Genomic DNA, 27,144 nt, shown 5'->3' with positions numbered 1-27,144 from the left:
GAAATGTCTTATAAGAGGATTAGTACTCTTAACTAAATAGGTGATATCTTTACCACCTTCAAATGAAGTAAGAAACAATTTTATATCATCAGTGTTTTATACTACTTTTTGCAGTAGTTATGCTAATTCAGTGTATTTTACAATTAACTCTTGCAACTTTTCAGCTTCAGGGATTACAGCTGAATAGGTTGTTTGCAATTAGTTTTATCTATAGGCCTATATCAGTGTATAGAGAAATCTCTAGAAATAGATTTGTGATACATATTTCAATGCATAGAATGGAAAAAATGGAGTAATATTACACTGCCTTGATGACAAGTTTCAAAGTCTGTTTGAGTATTTATTGTTCTTTCAATATGTATGTACATATTAAGGATTTTCTCATCTTTATAATCACATCAGCAAAAAAATAAATCATGCTGTGCTATATCCTTGTATTTGCTTTACCCAATTTATGGGAACTTTGTTTCTATGGCTATTGAATTTCAATAGAACTGACTATGTCTCATTATTTGGAGAAAATAAATGCTGTCCAACTCATTAAATCTAGATGAGGTGAATATAGTCTAATTCTATTTTGCAGTGTATTATCCAGGAAGCATTTAGTCCATCAAGCTTTAGGCATTTTATTAGCTAAAATAGTCAGTCTCCATATGCTCCCTCTTTCACCAGTGGAGAATGTTCTCACTGTTGTTGCCTTTGCTTAGGTAGAGCTCCTTAATGTGGTTTATTTCAGATATCATTTGATATAAACAAAGATGGAAGAGGCAAAGATGGAAGAGATGGAATTTTAGCTTCAGAACATTATTTTTAATCTGTTGGCAACAATGAGCTTTCAGGTGGGATGGGATATGAACTTTTTCTTAATTGTTCCATATTTGTTTTTTAATCTCTACACATAACATCTGCATAACAACATAACCTCAGAAGTAAATGGCAGCCATATATTATTTCTATATCTGTCACATCAGTCTTCTAAAATATGATTTTTTTCTTCTATTTTCTATATTACAAGTGCATTACAGATATGAAAGTTGCCAAGACTTTCTATTATAAACATGCCATTTTTAGCCCGGTGGCTGTTGTTACTCTATGCTTCTCCTCATCCATGAAAGTGTTCCGTAATATCACTGCCATGACACCCTACTGAGTTAAGAAATGCCAGGCATTAACTGAACTTAACTTGCTAAACTGGCAAATATAAGCTATCAGAGTAAACATAGCTTTTTATAAACTTTATTTAAAAAAAAACATGTTAAATATGGGGTTTAAGGGATTAAAACCCTTTGTTATAAACACATACAAAGATTAGAGTTCATTTCCATTTTAAATACTTACTAACAGGCATACCAAGTGGGGTAAACATGTAGGACAAGATCCCGGGGCTCGGGATTACAGGGATCTAACAGCAGTCAATCCAAAGCAATGACAGCATGCAACAGAGGCAGGAGGTCCACTTATAAATACCTTTGTTGTGAGCCATGATGAATCTGTAAGCATTGTTGCTAATATGCACAATGATCCTGTTTCTGTTTTTTTGTGATTTGTACTTTTTAATGGGCATTCATCTCATGTGCAATGACTCAGTTCTGCAGTAATTTTATTTTTACTGTTTCAACATATGAATTTTTCTGTTCCAGAGCAAACAGCTTAAACCTTTAAATGAAAATAGGAACAACAAGAATACAACAAATATTTAGAAGTTTTGAAACAGGAGTCTTCCTACTTGGCTAAAATACTACAAACAAAATACTCCACAGAATACTTACAGGAAACATAATCAGGCTTTTTTAACACATATAATGTGTAACTTTCTATAACATCATATTTATATCTGTTTATTATCAACATAAACAATATCTATGTAAAGATTTTCACCTTGTGATTTTTAATTATTTGAAAGTATGTCTTTAGTTTTCACTTTTGCAACTGCCAAATTTTAAATTATATACCAGCTATTATTTTGTTTATATGTAATTTGTTAGAAACAATAAATTATATATTCCTAAATACTCTTTATATGTATTCCTATTACATATCCCTAAATATTTCTATGCAAAATTCATTCAAATTGCCCGTCACTAGAATATGAAGAGAATCTCTTATCGCATGAATGCTTTGCAGTTTATGTTAATATCTTTTATATAGTTTCCTTCCTCTCTCCACTATTTTCTCACATAAGTATTTCATATTGAATGACTTAAAACCCCTTGAAGTCAATAAAACTGTTTTTATCCAGTAGGTCCATGGACTTCTATCTTCTATCTGAAGGGTTATGTGAAACATTTAAAGCAATTCATAACTTCTCTGAAAAAAATGTTTAAAAGTCCACATATTCAGAAAGGTGATCAGGGCTGCAGTAGAAAGATTCCCATTGACTTACTGTATGGTTGGATGAGATTTGGTGGCCTAAATCTGCATTATTGAAGCAATGCGGCTCTCTCCCACTGAATTGAAAACAAATGAAGCATTAATTCAGCAAGGTAGACAAACATATGCTTTATTTTGAGCATATGAGTTGTTCCATTCACATTGGTTGAATTTAAAGTCATGCACCCACTTACAAACATACCTAGCAACTTCACGATATGTCTTAATGTAATGTAAATCAAAATCAGTTATATTTTGCAACTAGCATTAAAATAAGAAAGCGATTATATATCTTATAAGTGATTAAAATAAAAACGGTCTCACATTTTGGTACCTTTTCAGGTTTCCAGTGCTGCTTTCACTGAAACAAAATAAAAAGATGAATAAACCCCAAAAGTAATTAATAATCTGCCACCACTTCCTTCTGGCTCAAAATGGTAACTAAATAATTTAGATAGACTTGTACTACTGATGAGCTGTCTGTTTTAACCTCACTGCACTAAGGAATACCCTTTGTCTCAAATAGGCAGCATTATGTCTAATCCCCATGCTTTTTCTGGGGCCAGATAGCCTTTGTGTGCAGCTGACACACAGATACATGTTTTCATGGCAAACTCTGAGGATATGTGCCAAAACTTCCCGGCCAATTTATCCTGGCAGTAAGTTTTATATGTTTACCCTCCCCCACCAGGAGACTTTTCAATTCAGGGGTACTTTGTAGTAACTGATTTCAAGCAGGTAGAAATATAAAGCACTAGAATCATTAATTTTTGTTGGTGAAGTAAAATATTTTCTTCAAAAAAAACTCCAAGGCATTTGCTAAACCAAAGGGAAGAATCAGTTGATGTTCCCAGTGTAACTTTGTATTCTTAAAGGTAGTAAATATTGCCTAAAATCTTGCTGTGCTGAAAATTAATTTGTAATCTACTGGCATATGCATTTTTATATGGTAAACCTTTAAAAAGTATTTTTAAAGATCTCTAGATCTCTACTAGGAACTATTACTATTGCAATAATATTAGGGATATGACTTTTATTACCTTTCCATTGGCAAAAACCCTACCGTTATAATAGTATTATACTTGTAAAAATTACTTTTGCTGGAATAGCTTATTATTTGGAAAATCGATTACAAATTATACTGGAAAAAAGTGGCTTTTGGTGGTGTTTTAACAGTAGAAGAGTTTACTAGTATAATTTTACTAGGATATATTTATCTTTCATGATCTCAAGTAGTACACATTTTGGCAGTGAGCAAAATGATCAGAGCAACTCAAATTTTGCTACATAATTTAATATAAATCATGGTTAGCACAGAAAAATCAGTACCTTTGTCTTCATTGTCTCATTCTTGTTTTTCCTTTGTCCCCTGTGCAACATGTTTACTTGCCCCCTTTCCATTCCTTTTCAGCAAGATTTCTGATCTCCACTAAAATAACTCTCATTTGTCAGCTGAACTATAGCAAACTTCCAGGCTTCAAAAATCCTGAATAAGGTCCTATATTGTAAGACTATGTTTAAAAGTACGACCTGGTTTTACCAGTTTTAATTTATGAGAACAACCAAGACTGCATTAGACTTTTTGAAAGCATGACTGAGCTCTAGCAGAGACGTCCTTATGACCACTTACGGGGTGCTGCATTGTTCCAGGTCTTTCAGTTCACAGGAAGGGGACCAGGCTTGACAACAGAATCAAAGAAACTAATTTTGCTGTTAATGTCTTTTTCATATTTCATTTATCCTAAAGTGTCAAAATTTCAAACAAGTAAGACAGTTGGTGGTGGGTGGGCAAAATGAGGCATAAAATAGTGATATTGCTAGAGCAATTATAGTAACAGAGATTCGAAACAGGTATGCTGATTCCTTGAAAAATACGCTGTTCACCCTACAGGAATGAGGAATACATCCTGAAGCATCTGGAGTGATAGCTGGCTGAATTCAGTTTGCAGAAGAAATGCTTCACTGATGTTCTTTTGTAAGACAGTGCTAAGAGGTACACAGTCAGTAACACCGTAAACTGACGTAAGCCTCACAAGGTGATCCTGCTATATCTCACATACTATGTCACATCATTCTTTCATTACAATGGAATTACTCCTAGTTTGTACCAGGTTTAATCCCTGAATTACCTATTTTCCTATTTAAAAAGAACAAAAAACAACAAACCAAAACCCCCCAGAAAATACTACTATTATTGGAAGGCAATTGAAATCAAGTCTTCAATTTCTTTCATTCTGAGAAATAAAAGGTCTTTAAATTACTGTACAGAAAGATCACCATGGAGATGCCTTTCTGGGGTAAGAGTCTAGCCCCTGGAGTTTCATGGATCATGCCCTTATCCACGTAGTCAATTCCTTGGGAGGGATGACAAATGATCTTCTCCTGAGGCTACCTTGTTTTTTACACTGAGATCTGGATAGGTCCTCAGGTAACCACAAGATATAAAGAACACAAGAATAGCTTATAAATCTGATCTACAGATTCAGGAATGAAGAACTGGGTACAATTCAGTTCTGTATTCCTGAGGAAAAGTCCAAAAAAGCCTTTGCAAATTTTGATGAATATTGTGGGAATAGGAGGAGGCAGGTGATCCCTCTGCCGAGACAGCAGAAATGGACATTGATTTCCTACACACGCTCTCTTCTTCTATCACTAGAAAGGGAGTTTTGGCCAAAATATTCATGTTATGATAAATAGTATGGCCAAATTGTTACTGATTTTAAGTTACCATCCTCAGTTTACTGGAAAAGAAAGCTACTACACAGTAATGGTCTGCAATATGAAAGGGTTTAGCAATTGTCCGTGCTCTTTTCTGTGAAGAGTGCAACTATGAACACTTGGCTTTTAGTTTGGCAATGCATATAGTATAGGTGCAGATAATAAAAAGAATATAAATACGGGAAAACAGATAATCAGGTCACTTTCTGTCTAATACGTGTTTAGCTTTTTTTCCAAACCCTCGGTTTGATTTTCCTAAGATTAATATTGCTGCAATCTTGGAGAAGTTCCACTGAAACTTAAAATTTTTTACTGGTGAACAACTTCTGCAGTATTTAAACAAGCAACAATTGGATCATTTAATCAATAATAATAATAGTTTAACTGATAGATTATGAGGAAAAGAGTTTCACAAACAGAAGGCGGAAGTTAAAGATTTGAAAGAGACTTCTGAGTTCATCACTAACTGTAATTTTAGTGGAGCCCAAGTTTACCAGGAATCACAGCAATCGTTCAGTAATGAAAAACTGCCAATAGTAGCAGCATCATTTTGGACAAAGACCATATCTATTTTCTTTTACCTAGCCAGGATGTTAAAGAGGTATCGTTTTTCATCTAATGATTATTGGGCTCTGTCATATTTCCCATAAGGGGAAAAACAAACTGTTCATTCTGTTAGCCAGAGGAGAAATATCCATCACCTCTACAAGAAACAGGAGGTTGAGTCTTGTTCCACAAAGCGGACTTTATCAGATTAGGTGATGTTTACTAGAACTTTACCTCAGTTATTCTGCAGATTTCTATTTGTTAAAATATATGCTTAATTGCTTAGGTTTATGCCTCTTCCTAATCCCTTTCATTTCTAAGCACAGCTCTCATGTCTGTGGGAGAGATTAGTTTGAATGCTACCATCCACACCTCCACCAGCCAAGAGCGTTTTTAGAAATAAGGCTGGCAAATTGAATTTATATTCCACACTATCACTGAACTAGCTCTTAAGTTACAGAATACATTAGCTGGTAGGACATGACTGAAAGAAAAGGAATCAAGATCCCACAACAGCTTGAACAACCTCTGGTTAGATATGCCAGTCTAGACCTGGCTGAAAAAGAAAAGCTGAGCAACAGATTACAGATTTGGAAAAAGAGGAAACCTCTGCCGATACAGACTTTTTTATTTTTCCATTGGTCCTTTCTCCATAGAAATCATGACAGAGTGGCAGCAAGGCTGTACTACAGGCCTCCACAACTATTTTCACTTGTGCTTCAGACCATGAACAACGCAGGAGGCTCATATACCGCAGCGCAGTGTCCTAGGTTGCTTGCATTTTGCTAAAAGCTATTTCATTGCCCCCCACCCATGACAAAAACACAGCTTGCTTTAAACTCCCTGTGACCTCTACCACTAGAGGGCTGCACTTTATGCGATGAGTCCCCCTAGACCCAATTATGACGGCTCCAAGCAGTGAAATAAGGAGAAATAAGCATATTCTGAAGCAGATCTGTAGTAATTAATACTTTTATTGATATTAAATCAATATTTGTTGAAATGTTTATTATATACAGCTATTTGCTTAGTGAAGTAGAACTGCTGCTAAGAAACTAGCTGAGAGGCTAGTTATATAGCTTTAGCTAAATTCTTCAAAGATTAACCTGTCTATTAAACTATAAAAAAACTACTTATAGGTACCAGAAAAGTTGAAAAAGCTTGTCTTAGTGGGACTGGGAGATAACATATCAGGAAATTATTAAAACAAAAGGCATTCTGTAGAGACAAGGGGAGGCACTTCTGAAACAGCTGTTGGTAAAGAAACAGACTAACGCAGGACAGACATCTGCTGAGTCTGAGGAAATTAGGTTTCAGGATTACCCCTTTTTCCTCTAAGCTTATGGAAGATAGATACACAAACAACATACGCACCATTTATCATGTTAAAACCCTTTTTTATTCTACACTTTAATATTCCTGTTGTTAGGATGAAACAATACTTTTGTTTAAAGAACGCAATCAAGTAAATGTTTTATAAGCTAATTGGAGCTCCCAAAGGGAAGACTTGCAGGTGCTGAATCCAATCAGATCTGCCACATAATTAAAATTGGTGTGGGGAGCACAGTAAAACAGATGTGGTCTTAAAACAAGAGAATTGTTTGATTCAATGTTACTATAGATGAATGGGACATATTCAGTGAGATAAAGGGAGCAGTGTTATAATTTATCCAGTTCCACTGTGGAAATTGACTCAAGATGGCTTCACGCGAACATTGCAGTTTTTTAATTTTTGTCTTCAAAATTTTCTGTAAGTCATTTGCTCCGTTTACAAATAAAAAGAGGCCTCTCAGGACTGGTGACCCTACAAACTGGACCTGAGATTTTCAAGTCATGCTGTGCTCTTTCTGGCTCGAATACTAATTAAAATTCTTCAACTGGAACTTAGTAGAGAAAATGGAAGAGCTAGAACCAGTCCCCAGCTTGCTGTACCATAATTGTGTCAGCAACTGCCAAGGTAACAGAAGCCTAAAATTTTATTTCAGTCAGTAAACTAAGCGATTATGAGTCAGAGTATCTTAGATACAAAGGGTATATGATGAGTAAGAAAGTTCCATTTTTATACAATCATTTTTCTGACCATATATGCTATCAAATTGTTACTGAATCTGCCGCATCTATTTCATCTGCCTGTGAGGAGGCTAGGTATCGCATTCCTGGGACACAATTCCCAACGAAGTCATTGAAAGTTTCCTATGTACAGTGCTGGATCGAGTTCTTAATTTGTGAATGCTTTTGGGCAGGGGCCTGTTTAGATGTTAAAGTGGCCGCGTTTTAATATCCTATAATGCATTACGTATCTGGCTTATAATTTTTAAGTAGAGGTGATGTGCTGTATTATATATTATACATGAAATTTGTATTTTAAGTACTAAAAATTGTTTGGGGCAGTATTAATGGTAAGTGATTACTAAAACTAAGGCTGAGGCTCCCAGGGAGCTTAGAATGGAAATTGCATTTCATCCACAAACAGCCAGGTTTTAAGCTTGCATAGTAAGAAGAATCAAGTCACCATCCATTCCGCACTTGTACATATCAATATGAATTTAGCACAGAGCATGGTCTAACGCAATAAACACATTTCTAAATTCTGTACAGAATTGATGCTCTAGTACTGACCACTACTGTTAAGGTTATATCGGTTTGAGAAAATTTTTCAGAGGCGGTCAATTAAATAGCAGAGTCGAGTAAAAATGCTTTTAATAGTACGTACACAGTCCCCCCGAGCCCTCCTACCCCCACCCCCCTGCACCTTACGTTTTAAGCTCCAACCCGAATAATTTGAGATTTGTAAGCAGAATCTTCGTCGCAGTGAAACATCTTTGAATTTTCTACGAAATATTTACATAAGAAATGCCGCTGTGTCACATAGCTCCAGCTAGCCCAGCTGTCACAGCATAAAAAGACTATCTTTATTATTTTTTCTACAAGCCTGCGCGATGCAGCCTGGCGCGTCCAAGGCTCCCGGCGCGGAGCGGCGGCGCTGCCCGGCCCCCCGCCACCGGCGGCGGCCGGGAGGAAGGGCCCCGTCCACACCGGCCGGGTCGCGCCGCGCCGCGCTGAGGTGGTGCAGCCAGCCTCAACGAGGACGTCCCCGCTATCCCACAGCCTCCTCGGGCTATCTCAGCCGTCCTCCCACGCAGCTGCGGGCGTATGAGGCGCAGCGTGTAACCCAGGTGACGCCGCATCACCGCGGGGACACTCCCGGGGCGGGAGCCGGCCTCTACACACGCCCTCCCCGTCGTCGTCGCCGCCGCCGCCACCGCCCCCCACCCCCCGCCGGCCGCCGCAGAGGTTAAACCACCACCGCCTCCCCCCCAACGGCTCTCCTACTCGCGGCCCGTGATTGGCTATACGTTTCAATCCCGACCTCGCTCTCTTTTGTTCCGATTGGCCGGATCTCCCGCCTGTCTTCACAGGAAGCCCCGCCCTTCTTTTTTATCCCGGCCTCCCCCTCCCCCCCGCCTGTTTCCACCGCCCCCATACTTGCACCCCCTCCCACGGCTCTAACCTCTCCTGCCTTTTGGGTGTCTGCGGTGTAGCCGAGGGTGGCGGCCCACGGCCGGTCGGCCAGCTAGCCGCCCGTGCGCCTGGCGGAGGCGGCGGTGCTGGGGCGAGAGCGGAGCAGCGCTGCACAGGCAGAGAGCCCCCCTCTCCACCCCCGTGCACACAAGCCCGTCAGTGAGGGAGGGCACGAGAGCCCGAGAGCGGCGGGCAGCCGAGCAGCCGAGCCGCAGCGTCAGGCGCGGCACGAGGGCAGGCAGGGACGGAAGGGGGCTCAGAGGCAGCGTGAATCATCTCCCACTCACTCCTTCGCCCACCATTTACACCGCTTGTTCGCTCCCTCCCTCCTTCTCCCCCTCCCTCCCTCCCTCCCTCCCCACCGCCTCAGTCTCACTCGTTCTCTCTCCCCTCCTCTCCTCTCCCACTCACTCTCTCCCCTCCTCTCCTCTCCCACTCGCTCTGTCCTCTCCTCCTCCTGTCTCACTCTTCTCACTCTTTTCCCTCCTCCCCTCTCCCCCTTTCTCTTCCCTCTCTCGCCCCCCTCGTTCCCCTGTCTCCCTTCTCATCTCCTCCTGACACTGCACTGCAGCTGCTCCTCCAGCCCAGTCCTGCCCGCTTCCCTCCCTCCTCTCCCTTCCCTCCCCCCGGGTGCCAGATAAACAAGGCGCGCAGCATCCTCGACAATCCCGAGCTTAGCTCTACATTTTCGAAAAGGACAAGAGAACGGGACGAGCCCACTCCCCTCCTCCTCCTCCTCCTCCCCCCCTTCCTCCTCCTCCTCCTCCTCCTCCCCCCTTCCCTCCCTGCCCCCCCACCACAGAAGGGAAGAGACAATTCTCCTCCGAGCAACAGCAAACATGATGGCGGCAGCTCCCATCCAGCAGAACGGGACCCACACCGGGGTTCCCATAGACCTGGATCCGCCGGACTCCCGGAAAAGACCGCTTGAAGCCCCCCCTGAAGCTGGCAGCACCAAGAGGACCAACACGGGCGGTGGGTATATCCTCTGTCACCTCCCCCCCCGCCCAACCCACCCACCTCTCCGCTTCCCTACCTGCCTGTCTGCCTGCCTCCCCCCCTTCCCCCCCAAACATTCCCATTTCTCTAATGTTATCATTCATCAAAATGGCGTCGGTTTTCAGCATCTACCAGTCTTTTTATTTAATATCCATGCCGGGGCTGCACAGCCGTGACCCTGTGGGGACTAGGAGGGAGCACAAGGGGCTTCTGCAGCCCAGCTACCTCCCTCGCCCGTTTAACGATGGGCGAAAATAAATGGCAGCTGGAAGGAGACGGCAAACGCACTTTCCTCCTTCCACATCCTCTGGGTCGCAAGTTGAATTTCAGCCTTGCCGTGCGTTTTCCTCCTCCTTGGCCTCACTTCTATTGTCAGCGCGTACACGGCGTGTGTTTGCCGTGCTGGGGGCGAGGGCTGGCTGGTGGCGGGGGGAGTCGCCTCTCGGCTGCGGGGACTCGCTAGTTAACATCCTGCTCTTCCTGGAGGAGATGAGTTATAACGGGACCAGCATCTCCTCTATCCGTTTGCACTGGAGTCGTCATAACAATGCACCGAGGCAGGGGTGAATTTATTTGCCCAATATTAAGAGCAGCGGTCTGGCTGTACGTAGTGCGTGGTTCAGCCAGCTATGTTAATCCGGGTGGGCACGACTGTCACACATAGGCACTTCTTGAGACGCTTATAGTCTCGGATGAGAGAAGTAAAGTGAACTGGGATCGTTCCTTCCGCTTAGGGGAAAAAAAATAACAACTTTGTGAAACAGGTTTCATGATAAAAATCTTGGTATCCATGCCAGTGGGACGTTGCCTTAATTACTGGGGAGAGCCTAAGTCTGGGGAACCAGCGGACCCTTATTGTCTTGCACTTTTTCGGAGCCGGTTACGGAAGGTGCTTAGACTTAAGCGTAGCTGGATTTAGCGGTGGGGTGAGGGCACTGACAATTGTGCGGTTGCCGAATCAAACTGGGAATCCTTTTTTCTTTTTCCGCCTCCATTCGTTATATGTATTTTTTTCCTGTTCCGATTGTGTGTTTTAACGCTAGTGGTGGGTAGAGGACTGGCATTGTCTATCTCGTCACCTTTTAAGTGTATTTAAAATAAGTGACTTAGGCTTTTGATCAATTGGGAAAAATTCTTCTTAATGTCCTTTAATTAATGAGCTTAAAAGAGATCATTGTCGCTTAAGAAGTGCTAAAGGAATACATCAGGATTACTTAGGCAAGTGATTCCATCCGCACCATGTTGAGTTGTTTTCTTGGCAGTGGCTGAAATGCTTGGAATAAAACCCCACATTTTGGGTGGGTTATTTGGTAGCAGAGTAGTCGTTTTGCTCACTTAGGAAGAATGCAGGCAATAGCTAATTGCTATTCTCATGTGTTTGCTAATGACAAACAAATAGCCCATCAGAATTTACAATTCATTCCTTCTTAGTTTTGGCATTTCTTTTGCAGTATTTTCAAGGAAGGTTGTAGTTGTCACTAGGCACGTTTTCGTGCAAGGCTTTATTTTTTTAAAAGGGGTCCGATCATTTCTGCGTGCTGTGGTTAGCACTGGGAAAAAATCCCCCTTTGAAATATGATTTGGATTTTATTCTTATTCTTTTACAGAATTAAAGAATCTATGTGGATTCTTTAATTTGCTCAGAATAAACGCACGTATTTTAAAATGTCAAAGGCATACTATAAACATGTCTTGTAGAATGACGCAACTGGTTAGATGTAAATGCATGAATTACTGGATGAGTTTAAAGATGTAACATTTTGTTTATTTGTGGGTCTGGGGAGGAAGAATCAAAGTTTGTAAGCCATATTAACCATGCATATCTCAATTTTTCAGAGGATGGCCAGTATTTTCTAAAGGTCCTCATACCTAGTTATGCTGCTGGATCTATAATTGGGAAGGGAGGACAGACAATTGTTCAGTTGCAGAAAGAGACTGGGGCCACCATCAAGCTGTCTAAATCCAAAGATTTTTACCCAGGTAGGTGCAAAAATTAGCCAATTCTTTATTTTTAAATCCCAAGGGACTTATGTACGTATCAGTGTGTTTCATATATTGGCGACTAAGCTTCCAGTGCAGCTGGGAGCATTATTTCTCAGAAAAGTATGTTATAAAGTGCAACAGTGAATGTAAATGTTCTGTCTGTCTTGGTGTATGGAATGGACTGGGCGCTAACTGCTTGAAATATGTTTAAAGATGTTTACAATGTTTCTGCAGAAGAATATTTTCATTAACATTTTGATTGCTTTGTTTTTTAGTTTAAAAAAAAAAATAGCTTTAAGGGAACCAACTTGACAGCTGGCATAAAAATAATTGTTCGTTTGAGGTTTCCAGACATTGTAATGACAATTAAGCTAGAATGAGTAAAAATGAGAGGCCGCCTCTTAAAGAATGGGCCATTTACTTTAAATCCATTATGTACCTTCTTTCTGCTTCACTGCTTTGTTCACTGGCTCTGGAGTGAAGTAAAGAGGACAAGTGCTGCTCTTTAGATATTCTTTATATTATGTTTATCGTGATGGTAGAAGAAAACTATTATAAAAGTGAAATACTTTGGATGGATTAAGAAATGAGTATTTTATCAACTGTACTAATGCACAAGAAGGAAGTTTTTAATATTTGCGTATAACAACAATAAGTATCTGATTTAGCATTTCTCCTTTATAAGTTTTCTGAAGAGGGAGTCTTACATAATGATATACAAGATTTTAGCTTCTGCAATTGGATAATCATTTTTTTCCTAAAGGTGAACAAATTAGCATTCTGTAATTGAACTTTGTTCTAGAGGACTTTTTAAAAACTGATGCAAAATAATAACATAGCTAACACTTTTCGGTGTTTTGATTTTGTTATTTTGAAAAATAACTGGTGATTTAGAATTGAGTTGACTAGCTGTTACCGACTCTTTTCTGTTGGAAAAATAAGAGCTGCTTTGCATTTGATCTACTTTAACAAGATGACCGAGTTCTACAAAATAGTGAAGGCAGTTGGGATGGATGTAAACAGAACACTAACATTGGAGCATTTAGCTTTCCTGTCCTCTAACTTCAGTGTCAGGCAGAAGTGGATAATTTTTTATTAATGGAGAGTTTGTGTTCTATTTACAATGATGATTTTTGATGTGGAAATTTTAATGCACCTGTTGTACATCTCCTTAATGAACGTAGTTTATAATACTTAAATGTCAGAGGTGAAAGTGATGCATGTAGATTTTGCCTGTTGAAAGATACAGCTTATGAACTGATGCAAGTTGTCTTTGAGGGCTTTTTAAAAAATTTTTACTTTTCTTTAGAAAGTTAGAAAAAAATGATCTTTTATTTTGAAAGGTATGTTAGGGTGGAAAAAAAAAAATCAATGTAGAATTGTGAAAACTCTTGGAAGAAATAAAAGCATTCAAAAGAGCCTGATTGCAGAATTAATAACATAATCTGGGTAAAGAGCCGCAATAGTAAATTAAATTCACTGTCAATAGATGAAAATGAAATAGATTTTCTGCATTATACATGAGGTGGTATCAGATATGCAAGGATGTTACAGAAAATTGGTGTTTATGAAGAATATTCCAAATACCAAATTACAAGCCTTTTCATTTTACTACAGTTTATTTACACTCACTTGGGAAGGACGCTCCAAAGATTAGATCTTTTGTTCAGTGCTCTAGCATAGTTCTTCTGTTTTCTGATTAAATCAGAATTACATATTTTTTGTGTAGCAAATTATAAAGATACAGCAGTAGTAGCAGAAGAACCTTTGAAAAATAAAAATTAGCAAGCAAGAATGACATGAGTAAAAACGTTTGTGACATAAACACATTCTCTCTTAAAATCAGTAGTAATAATATAACTAGGACAGCGAGGCTTAAGCAGTTTCACTGTAACAGGTGCAAATGAAGTTCCAGTTTGACTTCATACAGTCTGTTTTGACTTTGCAGCCACGTTGTGTCATATAGAAAATGAGTGTTTTAAGGAAGTTGGTGACTGATACCTGCTAAAGGATGGAACAGGGATGAGAAATGGATTCCAGTGTGGCTAGCTCTCGTTAGTCTTTCTGTTTGCGTTTGACCACCAGCCCATGGAATTTTCGGAGGTCCTGGCATTCCCTGAGCTGATGGCTTTTGGGTTTCTTCCAGACTTTCGTGCTCACATAGCATTAGGGAATACAAACCTTGTGAAATAGCTAATATAAACGTACGGTTTATTTTTCATACAAAGTTTCTTAAACAATTATTCTGTTTTCCTAATAGAAGTTACTTAGCCCGTACCTCTGATGCTTGTGACTATAAATGTGTTTAATGTACATTTCATTATGGAATGTTCTCTTGACGAAGCTTCCGTGAAACTTTTCTGTATTTCCAAAAAGTTTTAGCACAGTCTGAGTAAGTTGCTGTTTGGAAAGGAGGAAGTTGATTGTAATACAGAAGTCATGAGTAGTTCCTATGATCTAATAGTGTTCTTTTTTTTTCCTCTGTGATATAGGACTTCAGTATGCAGACTGATTTCTGTTGGAATTATTTTTGTGCATCAAAAGGTGACATAATTACTGAAGAATTATATGGCAGCTCTAATTACAAGAAATTGAAGGAAAAAAAACAGCTTTTCACTGAACATTTTAGTTTACAAAATAGGAAGCAGTATATAAACACATTACCGTCCACTACAGTCTTATTTTTTGAGTACACAATTTATTGTTCTCTTTTCAGGTTACCCACTGACTTTTTCTAATTGTCTGGACTTCTGCAATTTGACTTTGGTTATTGTGCATAGATTATCCCTGATTCTTTTCTGTTCAGGCTTGTCCCCCTAGATTAGTGGAAATGAAATTAAAATGGCAAAATATGCCCTACTTTTAAACTAAATGGTGCCGATCCTTTCTGCAGAGAAGTACAGTGTGTATTGACTAGTAGGTTCTGGTCCAAAATTTAAATACAGATGTAGCCATGCTACTTTAATATTAATGAAGTGAACTTCAGAAACAAAGTGGCCATTCTGTGAAGCTATTGTAATGTATGGTTTTATTTTGAATAATATAAAAAAGAGTCACTATTTCTGTTGTATTAAGCTCTCATTGTTTTATCTGTTTCTCCATTCTGAATTATAGTGAGCGCTGGATTGAAAACTACTCTGGACATATGTATTTTTTTCCATTGGGAATGCTGGCGTGCACTCACTTCCTTGCTGTCTCTCTCATGCACTCTTGCGCTCGCTCCCTCTCTGCGCTCCCGCCCCAGTCTCACACATACATACACACACATGCGCGCACACACACGCACAAAATTATGTTACATCACATCATGTTGTTTATCTTGCAACAGGATCTTGCCTGGTCTGAACTTGGTGCTTGAGTGAATTTGAGCTCGGTCAGTGTTTTTCAATTTATTGGAATATGAAGTCATATGTGTACTGAAATTAGATCATATTAAGAGCAGAGATTAATAAAAACATAATTAAATGGGGATAAGGTTTTACTGCTTTTAACAACAGATTAGCTGTGTTGTTTTTATAGCAGATTTCTAATCAGTAGTGATCTAAATGTTTGGAGAATACAAAAGGTGGGAGTTTCCTCCCCCGCCTCGTGTAGAGAGTGTGTGAAGTGTTGTGTGGCTATGTTATGTTTTTACCCAGTGGCTTGTATTTGAGATGTTTTGTACTCAACTATCATCTTTTTTAAACTATTCATGTATTATGGGAAATCATCTAGCTAATCTTTGTGCAACTGCCCTTTTCAAAAATCTCTTATTCTGACTCTTAAAAACCTTTCAAACACATTGAATGCGTAACAAACACAACTTTACAGGAATTTATAATTAATAAGTTCACTTTCTAGCTTCATTACTCCTGTTAAACTGTTAGAAAGAGGGAGGGTATAATATATCAAGCCTGGTTCACCATTATTATTTCCTTTATATAATAAAGGAATTATCATGTTAATTTATAACTCTTAAAAATAACCTAAAGTCTAGTAGGGAAAAGAATCTGTTTTAAAAATCAACACTTGAAATAATGTTGAAGTGAAATACTGCTTTTTCAGCTATGGAAGAGAAAAAAGAATAATGGAGTTAGAAGCGAGAATGGCATTAGTTATTAGCTGTCTGTTGTCATGGTTCCTTGAAGGTGGTTTGTCATACATCAATAAATGCATCTCACTTTTATTCTTGATACTTCTAATTTTTTCTAAAGTGTTAACATTAGGTAGTTAGAGACTTCATAAGTATATATATCTAAGATTTTCAGATTCTGTTGTAAACATTTACTTATATGAGTAACTTTGGGGATAATGGGACTGAGGAAATGGCTAAATAGTGAATAGAGATTTCAGAGGTGTGTAGGTTTGTAAAGTAATCACTGGAATCACTAATCTTTTTCCTAGTTTAAAAAAAAAAAAAAAAAGTCTGACCACCAAAAACCCCCAAGTGTTGATTGCCAGCTGTTCAGAGAGATAATTCTCAGTTGGACAGTTGTCTGTTGCCTGGTTACTGGAATAGAATAAAAAAAAGTTAGCTTGTTAGCCAGCAGATCCTTAGTATTTTACATTTAAAAGGAAGCTGAAACTGAATATGTAACTTGGTATGATCGTGAGATTGTTACATATCTAACTCACCCAGTGTACTATCACTTAGCAGCTTCTCATTTGGTAGGCTTAGAGAAATTTCGAGTAGAAGTTTAAGTAGAAATTTTGCACTGATTTATTCTACAGGTAGGGACTTACTCATCTTAATGAGTGAATAAATTTTGACATAGTAAATGGCTTTGGTTTGCAAGAAAGTGCTGTGTCTTTGTCTTGTATAAGGAAGGTTTAAAACAACTTGTGATAGATTTGGAATGGTTAGTCTAAGTTTAATAAATGATACAGGCTAACTATACGTGCACTTGGTTGGCAAAATAAATAACAATGGACGGCTGTTATCACAGAGAAATGCCATATTTAATAATTTTCAACTTTTTTCTTGGGATTGCTTTTGATTAGTTTTCAATATAATTGAAAATCAAATGATTCTCAGTAGATTAGAACGCTTATGTAGATGAAGGTGCTTCTAGTAACAGTACTGGTTTTTGATAAAGTTGAGATTTCTGTAAAGCAATTATTCATTAAGAATATCTATTTTCTGGACTCATGCATTCTGGGGAAAAAAAACCCCAAAACCTAAGAAAAATAGCCAAAGTTGGTATGCACTGAAAATTTTAATTTTTCCTCTTTCATGATGTTTAAAATTTCCATGCACTACTTCAATGGTATCTTGCAGATAGATCAAAGTTTTAATGGATGTTTGTCAGAACATAGGTCTTGGAGCTAATATTTAAAAAATATAAACAGGGAACCTCTGGATCTCTTAATTGTTTTCCTCTTCTCCCTCATGCAGTAAAAGAAACATGTTCTCCCTTTTCTTAATGGGTGCAACCTGGAACAAGCAATACCTTTTTCAAATACTCTTTGATCTTGTTTGTTCTTTAATTAACTGCATTAACTTAGATATTGTCCTCAGTAGTTGACCACAGAATTTATTTTGTCAGTGATCAGTAGCTTTTTGGCCAGGGGAGAACACCTTGGATTTAGTGAATTTGTCAGACTGGCTTTTAGAAATGGAGCATAGAGGGATTTGGGAGGAGGGCTTGCACCTGATTGCTATCTCTTTTCCGTCTTTGGATACATCTCTAGCATAAAGTTAAGCAACAACTGTAAAGATTGGACTGGCAAACATTTCTCTGGGACGTACTGTTGCATCCTGCAGCAGATGCAGTCAGCTTTGCAGTCCATCTTAAAAAGAGGTTAGTTTGTTTTTTAACATTTATCAGTAGGCCAGTGGGAGCTAATGACTTGGTAGTTGTCAGTTGTCCAGTGTTGGAATGCTGCAGGTAATTGGGCTGGACTGGTGAGAGCTGTGGCAGTGTGCTTCTCACGTTGCACTGCAGCTGCTGTTGATCTTAATTAATCTGACCCTCAGAGGCTGCAGTGTCATGGTATAAAACGCAATACATATTAGAAATGGAAAGGCTGCTTTTTCGACTCTTATTGATGGTCATGTTTCTAGGTAGGCCTTTTGGTTTTCTAATTGGATTTGTTTGACACCAGCATAAAATTCTTAATGTACTTCAGTCTAAAACTGCAATACGTTTTTCCTGTTTATCAAATATATATCTGTGGAGTAATGAAGCTGATAAACATGTTTTTGAAATGTCACTGTTATAATGGACTTAGCAAAAATATTTGTGTTTATTCTGACAACAAACACAATTGTCTGTAAATGAAAAGTTATATTGTTCGTGTCTGGTATGAATTTCTGGTGTACTGTAGTATGCTCTGTACTGGGGTATGCTTGGTGCTCCTGCTGGCTAGCTCAGTCTTGTGGTTTTTTTAAGGATTTCTAGTAACATGGAAACATGTAAAATTGGAACTTGGTATTTGGCAGTTGGAATAAATGAGTGTGCTGTGCATGTCCAAGACTATTAATTTGCTGTAGATATACTACTGTCTTCTTCCTGACTGCATGACACGGCTTTAGGAAACTATCAGGTTCCTTACATTCACCCCTGTATTCAGGGCCATTCTGTCTTGCCATCCCCGAAAGGAAATATCAAACCAGAGTTTAGCCTGGAGATCTTTTAAATGTTATATTACAGACTTGTAAGGTTCTATTCCATCCTATTTTTGTTTTGATTTCAGGGGTATCTGCATCCCAATTTGTGATTAATTATAGCATTATAAGGATTAACTACATTGCTTGTATTTTAATTTAAAAATGGAGAAATGATTGTCAGGATACTCTGTTTTAAATTTCCCCTATATTTAATAGACATTAAATATTTTAATACATAATAAAATGACAACTATCTAAATTCCCATCCCCCCATATTAACTTGTTTTCACTTTAACGTATTTGATAATTAATTATGGTTGAATCTGATTGGGGTTTACTTAATATTAAACGTGCTGTTCTTGATTATAGCCAAGCATTAAAATTCATTTGCAAGTACTTAACTGGTCTGACTGAAATGTCAGTTTAAGGCAGTATTTGAAAACCTGTGTATGGAAGTCAGCTCCCAACTGTACAATGCGAACATGCCTTTGTAACTTTTGAATATGAATTTATCACTCTTTGCTTGAGCTAGTTATGAGCAATACTGTTGTGCATTGCTCTTCTCGACTTCTGAATTGCAATACATTTTGTGTAAGGTTTACGTGTTTTAAATGCAAAATTAAGTCTCCTTCATGAAAGGCCAGAGAACATAGGTTGATGTATGAAGTAGCTGATGTAAATAACTAGCTATATGACCAGATAACACTTGAAAGAACAGTATATTAGGGACCAGGTTTCAAGTTATATGTTGGTGATCTGAATGATCTGAGGTCAGATCCCTTGTAAGTGAGGAAGAGATACCCTTGTAGGCTTATGTATATGAAAGTGATTATGTAACAGTAGCATTTGTTGGATATAAAGAAGCATGAATCTCAGACAAAATTTCGTATTTGCCTGGTCTTGTAGGTTTTGATTGTGAAAAGACTAAACATCTGTTTTTCATCATTGATCTCTCACTGCATCCTGCAGGGCCTGTCATCTCAGCATTGACAGGATCAGATGAAAAATACAATCAATGTGTTGACATTTTTTTGAGAATCACTCAGGTAAGATTACTTGTTATACAGAACTACAGTGAAATTCATGGCTGCTGCTAATGTTTCACCAGTTGGAGCCTTTGCATTCTCAATCATTAATTAAATTAGATACTGAGGTTCTCTGCATGTTCCCTTGTTTCTATTTTAAAAGCACTTTTTGTGCCTTGCTCAGTGCCATTTAACTCTTGTAATTTCCCACATAAAGAGCTTCACACATTTCTACTATTTTCCCCCACTTCATAGAGTGGCACCTGTTTGCTTGAATCAAGAACCATAGTGCACACCTCCAAAGCTCTTGGAAGATTTGTATGTACATGTATTTTATTTTATTTTCAAGTAGTGACTTTAGTTCTTTTTAGATTCTTCATTGGCAATATGGGGAAGAAAATTCTCTGTAGAGAACCAGATAATCAGAGGCAGCAGCAATTTATCATCTTCCTAGTGTGTTCTAAACTCTGATTTTCAAACTGTACATGAAAAATTACAAATATTTAACTGAATATACAACTGTGGAGTCTTTCTTTTTATAACATAAATTATTGAAAATATTTATATGAAGTCATGCACTGGAAAAGTAGGAAATGGCACGTGTCCATTCAGTTGGCTTCATTGAGCATCCAGTATGCTTATGGAATTAAAACTATATCAGAGTGTATTCCCAAAGAGTTGGGCAGTGAAATATCATGGCTATGAGGGAAGGGGGAGGAAAGACCAGTTGGGCCATATGCCCAGTTGGAGCTTGATCTAGCTGAGGTTTACATTTTGTCCCCATCTGTAATCTGGCGTTAGGAAATGCCAGAACGTAGGTAGGATAGTGAATAGTAGTAGCAGCAGCAGCACTAATTCAGGTGCTGCAGCAGATACTGTTTTAGCAGCAGTATTGAACCGGAGTTATAGAATATTTATGTTTTATTGTAATCTGGCAGCCTACCAACAGTTTTCCTGAGGAACACAAAAAAAAGGAAAGGGAAATAGGTGGCTTTTTAGCAGTTTATTGACCTGGATTTGAAGAAAACTTCTGTGGAACAAGAGAGGCTCTTCCGGCATTCTGTCTGTGCTGATTTTCAAAGGTCTGCAATGAAACACTGCTACTGGATGCCTTAAAGCTTTATAAAAAGAACTGTTGCAATGAGGAGTGTTAGACATAGAACATGTATAGGGTTTGATTTCTGTCTTGCATGTGTGTGCACACTTCATTCTTTGTATGTCTTCTACTTACTGTATTAGATGAACACTTGGTGACTCTGTCAATCTAAAGTAAAAATTTGATTCCCCAGGAACTCCTTATAATTGTATCACTTCCCAACTTCTGAGTCTTTTACTGTGCAGTGCAGCACACCTAGTCTGCCAGTTTTTGTTGAGATTACTCTTCCCCAAGCAGCATATAATTTCTAGCATAGTGAATGCTCAAAAAAAAAAAAAGGAAGTGTTAACTTTACAAAGATTTTTTTTTTTCCAGGGATATACGTTTTTGTGTTTTTGTTTAGGTTGGTAATGCCAAGTGCTCATCTAGTATTTGCACTGCTTTTAACAGTAAAAAACCACGTACTTTATAATTTTATAAGCTGTCTAGTTCTGTACGGATCTACATCTATGACTAGCTGTTCTAGTAAGTGCCAACATGATACATTAAATGAAGAAATTCTCTTTTTCTGATGAATTAATCCCAAATAACCAGAAAAAAGATGGGACAATTTTGTGCAATAAGCAGGTAAACTCTTAGGATTGGACAGGAAGAGCCTCTATAAAAAGGAAGTTACCTTGTGTAGCCAGAAGCTCTTCGTTTTACTTGAGTTCATCATGAGTTCTTTACCTGAATAACTAGTATTTAAAAGAAGGAAACAAATGATTCCTCAGGTAGCCAGATTTTAAATCAGTTAGGTTGTTAAAAACAGTATTTTTAAGTGTATGTAGAAATCTACACATAGTTGCTAGCCTCAGAGCTTTAGTCTTGCATGTTCTTGATGAGAAAATCAATGAAATGGGCAGCTATATTTGTCCTCCTTTAGGTTTTCTGTACCTTTTAAAAACAAACCCCCCTCAGTTTATGCAAATGTTTTATAACCTTCTAGTCTTAGAGACAAAGAGTGGGTAGTGGTAGCAAGGTCAGTGTTTGAATTAAGTAAAATTAACTAGGTATAAATATATTACTTTTTATTTCAGTTTTTAAATGGTACTTTGTTGATTAGTAACTAATCATTCTCATTTCTGTATTAGCTTTTCCAATGGCTCATGTTTTTGATAGTACTTACTATTTGAAAGAATGTGGGTTTTGATGTTCAGAAGTAGTTCCAGTTCTGTTCTTCACACTTTGTTAGCTTAGCACTTTCTGATTTGAAGGGTGCAGACGTGAGAAGGGCACAAAATTTAGTCATCCATAATTGTAAAATAAGTACCTTGATTTTTCTCTTCTTCAACACACATGCATATGCTCAGAATGAGGAAAAATAAACTCCTCATTGTTTATCCACTTTTTGTCCTTTTTTTGATGGAATAACTTATTAATATGGTGCATAAATGACTACCATGCTTTCAGTGTTGGCTAGTCCAGGAACTTGTTAAGTTTCATCTTGTGCAAAATTCTTTTTGTGTGTTTTCTTCTGCAAAGAAGTCTTTGCTTGTAAATTTTGGCAGCTTTGTTTTGGCTGTCTGAAGATCATTGATTTTTTCATTATTTATTTATCTTTAAGTATTTGGCTTTTTACTAGAATGGCCAGTTCTGATCTGGGTGCCTTCTTTCTCCCAGTACAAACTTTCAGAAGTGATGACAACAATTTACTAAGGGTTGCGGTATTTCAACTGCAATTAAAATTTAGTGACCTTTTCTTAAAAATATGCATGTAGTTAAATAGGCTCCTAAGATAATGGTGGGAATTCTTTCTGTGAAATGTTATTGCATAGGAGATCAGAACAGGTGATCGTAATGCTCTCAGTAGCTGTAAGCATGAAGGTGTCTTAATTTGGATGTTTTTTCCCTGTCAAAGATTCTATGAAGACAAAACTAAGAAAGCATGCAGGGGTTTTGGTGTAAATTAGTATATATTAGTAGCACTGTTTTTGTGTGTTGAGGTTTTCATATTGTAAAGTATGCTTACTTGGGAGGTGCAGATAAGCTGATGATGGCTATCTGATATTCAAGTCAAGTGTGCTTAAAACTAAAAAGTATTTCAGGAACTAATATAAATTTCATATTTGTAGTATGACCTACTTCAGTAGGTGTAGAAAGAGGTGTAATGTTGCAATGCTAATTTAGAGGAAAAAATGCTGTCAGTAGTTCTCTGCTGAATTGTAATGCAGTTTATTGGCAAAGCAAGGGAGAATGATGGCATATTTTATGTGAAGTGATCCCAGTTTATAAAGAACTAGATGTGTGAACTGTAGTGTGGATCCAGATCCATAGCTATTCTGGAATCCTCGTAGGTAAGTCTCTGTGTGGAGGGAAAGACCAAGATACCTTAGGACATCATTTTTAAAGTTTCACTCTGCTTTAAGCAGGTTCCATTGTGTTAATCCCTTTACACTGCAGCGGTTTTCACATAGCATTTAAATACTGGATTTTAAGGGGATTATCACTTCCCCAATTTCTTTTTCCCTTGCTCAAAGGCAAAAGATGGTTTTCATATTGGATTTCTATATAGATGTTTCTTCTGAGTAGAAATAACTTACTGGTGTCATCTGCTTCAAGGTGTGGGATGTCCCCTACATTTGCCTCCTTCCATGGGGGAAACTGAGGAATCTTGCTGGACAGGCCATCTTACAAATGCTGAAGATCGTTAGAAAGATATATTTAATCCAAAAAATACTATGTGTATGCTGCTTATTTGGGAAAAAGCCAGTGATTCAGTCTCAACAAGTATTTAATTTCAATTTTTAATCTTCAAGTTACTTTTTAGAGCACCAAGTTTTCCCTCTACAAACCTTTAAATTCTGAATCTCAGAGTAGTAGTTCAGCATGTTCCAAGTGCTAGAAAATTTTTAGTTTATTTCGTAAACAGTTTAACATGCATCTTCTTTTTTACTTCCACTTTTATACTTGATGTTCAGAATGGAAATTCTGCCAGTAAAATATAACCATCAGTCTGTCTGATGAATTCAGATTTTATGGTAAGTAAAATTTCCCATTTTTAGATAGGGTGAAGATTTTTTTGAAATAATCAAAACCTGACAAATTGTTTCCCATTCTTTGTGTTGCTTGAGATCAAATATTCCACTGAAGTTGAGCATTTCTTAAAGTTGTCCAAACTCTTTATGTATGCAGGTTAGTACAGTGAGATACAGTTCTTCCATCTTCCCACTGCTGATGTTCTATTACTTTCAGCAAAAAAGAATATAAATTCTTTTTCTTGTCTCTTAAGCATAAGGGCTGAAAATGAGAATTTCTTTTCTACTTGACACTGCCTCCCAGGAAAGTGAGTGGAGACACTCCTACGAAGGCAGTAAAATTACCAGCAGTTTCTGTATACAAACATTAAATTCAGGTAAGTACTGAATTTACGCAAGGTGGAATATTCATCCAGTCTACATAGTTCCACATTGGTGTGTTTTCACATAGGGATAGATGAATCATAGTGTGTATTAAAAAAAAAAAAAAAAAAAAATCTGTATGTGATTCCAGTTTAGGTCTTTTGGTTAAAAGACTTCTTTCTTTCTAAGAGTTTTCCTTTTTCTAGTTTTTTTTCTTGGTGCTCGTGTATGGTAGTTAACATTTGCTGCTGCCTTTTCCTCTGAGGAGGGATGTGTTCTCACCATTTTCTAGCCTTGCAAACAATTGTAATTGAACTTTTCTCAGCTGGATAGAGCTGTTTGAATCTGTATTTGGAGATGTCTTTCTTCCTACATTCAATTTTAATATAGTCAAGTAAATGATGAATACAGGAATAATACATGTGCTTTGCTGAGGATCATGTAAGATGATGCCTTTTCAGTTATAAACAGATGTTTATAAAAAATAGGTATATAATACAGATTATCAGTATGAACTTGCCAAATATACATGTTCTCCCCTTCTGGGATAAGAGTTTTATAGCTTTTTATTTTAGTTCAAGGTCTCTTTGCAAGAAAAATTACATTGTTTTAAAAGTTCCTTTCAATTTTTAATGCAGAAATGCAACTCTTCACTAATGCCCAAAGCAGGACAAATGATAAAAACTTAGTGTATATAATCAATAATGTTTTGTAATTGTTTTATTCTTTGGCTTTGCTTAAAAACATGGCTGGATTTTCTGATATTAAAAGAATAATTCTGCATCTTTGTGTATAGACTGGCTTTTTAATATATTTGTAAATCTGTTCAGTAATTCCATGTAGGAAAATACTGGCTGTATGTTAATGTATGCCAATCTTGCTAAAAGGTCCGTTTTAAAAGAGAAGTGTTAGATCTAATCCAGATTCAGTTACAAATCCTCTTCAAACTGAACATTTTCTGGAATCTGTTTCCATTTGCAAATAATTGCTCTCGTTACAAGCATTAAATTTTTTCTTTTGTTCCAACATACTTGTTTTATTTTAGTTTTGAAAGGTGGAAATCAAAATTTATGAAGAAGTATGGAACTGACTGAATTATCAAAAATTATCTAAACAATTAGTGGGAAGGGTTCTGTAATTAGAAGTTCTAATCTGAAATGTTAAAAGGCACAGGTAAACTTTCTAAAAATAAATTCTAAGGAAATATTGGCATTTTGACTTAAAATAGTAATCATGAAGTCAAATTGTCCTATTTTTGTTTATTATTACATAAAACGTTTGACATCTTTTAGAAGGATTGTTTGGACTTTTTATCAGGGAGGAGACTGATGAAGTATGTGTGGAAGAAATCAAATATATACACCGTTCTGCTTTTCAGTAAGGAAAAAAGTTGGAATACTTCAGGTTTTCCTGTATTCTGGATAGTCCAGTTGTTTACACAAGCCTTTATTCTTTTAAAAATCTTGCCCTAATTTATTTATTGAAAATGAAAATCTAAAAAACCGTTTTGGTTTAGTGTTCAAATTCTAATGCCTTTCAAATTATTTCAGTAAAAAATTAAACATTATTTTTGTATGTGTTTAATTTTGAGCTTAATAGAAACCTTTTGTAAAGGTAATTGCAGATTCAAGGACTTGATGCTCATTTAAAAAGAAACGGGGGAAAAACGGGGAGGCACTTATGAATTAAACTTGTATTTTCTTATTTATAATGTAATCTGTGTTTTTAGAATAAGACAGTATGTTCAAATATATCTTGATATTGTCTTCTTTCTGTTGAAATAAGTTATCAAAAATGCCACTTACAATTTGTGAGAACTGAGGGAGACAGTGGAAAATGTAATTGATGACTGAGTGGTGTATCTTCACCTTTATTTTGTTCTCCTGAACAAGAACCAAAAGTATTTGGAATGGCTACTACAGAGTTATTTGGCTACTAAGGTGCTAACTGTTTGTTTCCATGCACATTTTGATTTTATTGTGTAAAAATACTTGGTCCTGTTTGAGTTGCAAAAGGAGAGATTAAGATTATGTAATGCTTCATAGTAATTATGTATGAGCTCTTTGCTTATTTATGCAAAGAAACATTAAAAAAAAAAATCCCTCTGAACAGCTGAAGTGACACCAAGCACCAGCTGGGGAATCTGAAATCAAATATTTTAGGGCATGATTCGTATTGAACCGCAATTAGAATGTATGCTTCTGCAGTAGCGATTGTTCTGAGTGAGGTCGAATTGCACATGAAGAAGGAACACAAGAGAGGTCTGTCTTCACTGCCACCGATGTCTGCACACGTGCTATTTCACAGTATTTTTTAATCACATGCAAAACTGGGAGAATGACTAACTTGATTGTTTTATTTGTCCATTGTCAGTTAAGACTTAGTATGTCAATACGTGAATTAAAGACTTGAAAGGAAAAATAAAAATTGAAAATACTATTTGAGAAACTTATTCTTACTATGAAAATTCATTTTGCATGTTAACATTTTACTAATAAGAAAGCTAAAAGCATTACTGAAGCATTAGACTTGTTCTAATGTATTTTTTTCTCTTGTTTTTTTACGTGTACTGTACTGCATGTTAAAATACAGTATTGACTATTGGTATTATAAAGGATAGCATTTTCTGTTTTCAGATAAAACAGTGCATTTTGACACGTTGTTTAAAAACTAGAACAGCTCTGCATATGAAAACACAAACTGTGATAATTAGATAGATATGCCATATGTGGTCGTTTAAGTTGGCATATATCTCAAATGGCATGTTTAATGTACTGTATTACTGGAATTAGTAATTTTACAGCTGAAAGCTGTTAATTCTGTTATACTGACTCCCTCTCATGAACCTGTAGGTAATGGTGGCAGACCTTTTTCTTTGCAAAGCCCTGCTTCTGATAACTTAAAACTGCTGTATTT

The 27,144-nt window shown here is 37.2% G+C and overlaps 1 protein-coding gene and 1 long non-coding RNA gene across 2 annotated transcripts in view; one reads left to right on the top strand and one right to left on the bottom strand.

The window, feature by feature from the left end:
- Nucleotides 1-305: 305 nt before the first annotated feature.
- On the bottom strand, nt 306-9,274 carry LOC143163498 (uncharacterized). The gene is made up of 3 exons (XR_012995915.1): nt 9,146-9,274; nt 2,384-2,447; nt 306-1,656 (listed from the first exon to the last, which is right to left on the bottom strand). It is a non-coding gene; the product is annotated as an uncharacterized LOC143163498 (long non-coding RNA).
- A 653-nt stretch (nt 9,275-9,927) lies between these two features.
- Nucleotides 9,928-27,144, top strand: part of NOVA1 (NOVA alternative splicing regulator 1) — a 155,982-nt gene continuing 138,765 nt past the window's right edge. Inside the window, exons 1-2 of the mRNA XM_076344942.1 lie at nt 9,928-10,131; nt 11,992-12,135. Coding sequence (XP_076201057.1) covers nt 9,996-10,131; nt 11,992-12,135 — 280 coding nt within the window. The 5' untranslated portion in view covers nt 9,928-9,995. The remainder of the gene's footprint in view (nt 10,132-11,991; nt 12,136-27,144) is intronic.

This window comes from Aptenodytes patagonicus, chromosome 7, assembly GCF_965638725.1.
Source record: "Aptenodytes patagonicus chromosome 7, bAptPat1.pri.cur, whole genome shotgun sequence".
Classification (NCBI taxonomy): domain Eukaryota; kingdom Metazoa; phylum Chordata; class Aves; order Sphenisciformes; family Spheniscidae; genus Aptenodytes; species Aptenodytes patagonicus.
The sequence above is the reverse complement of the archived record's forward strand: the minus strand, read 5'-3'. Positions and strand labels throughout refer to the sequence as shown.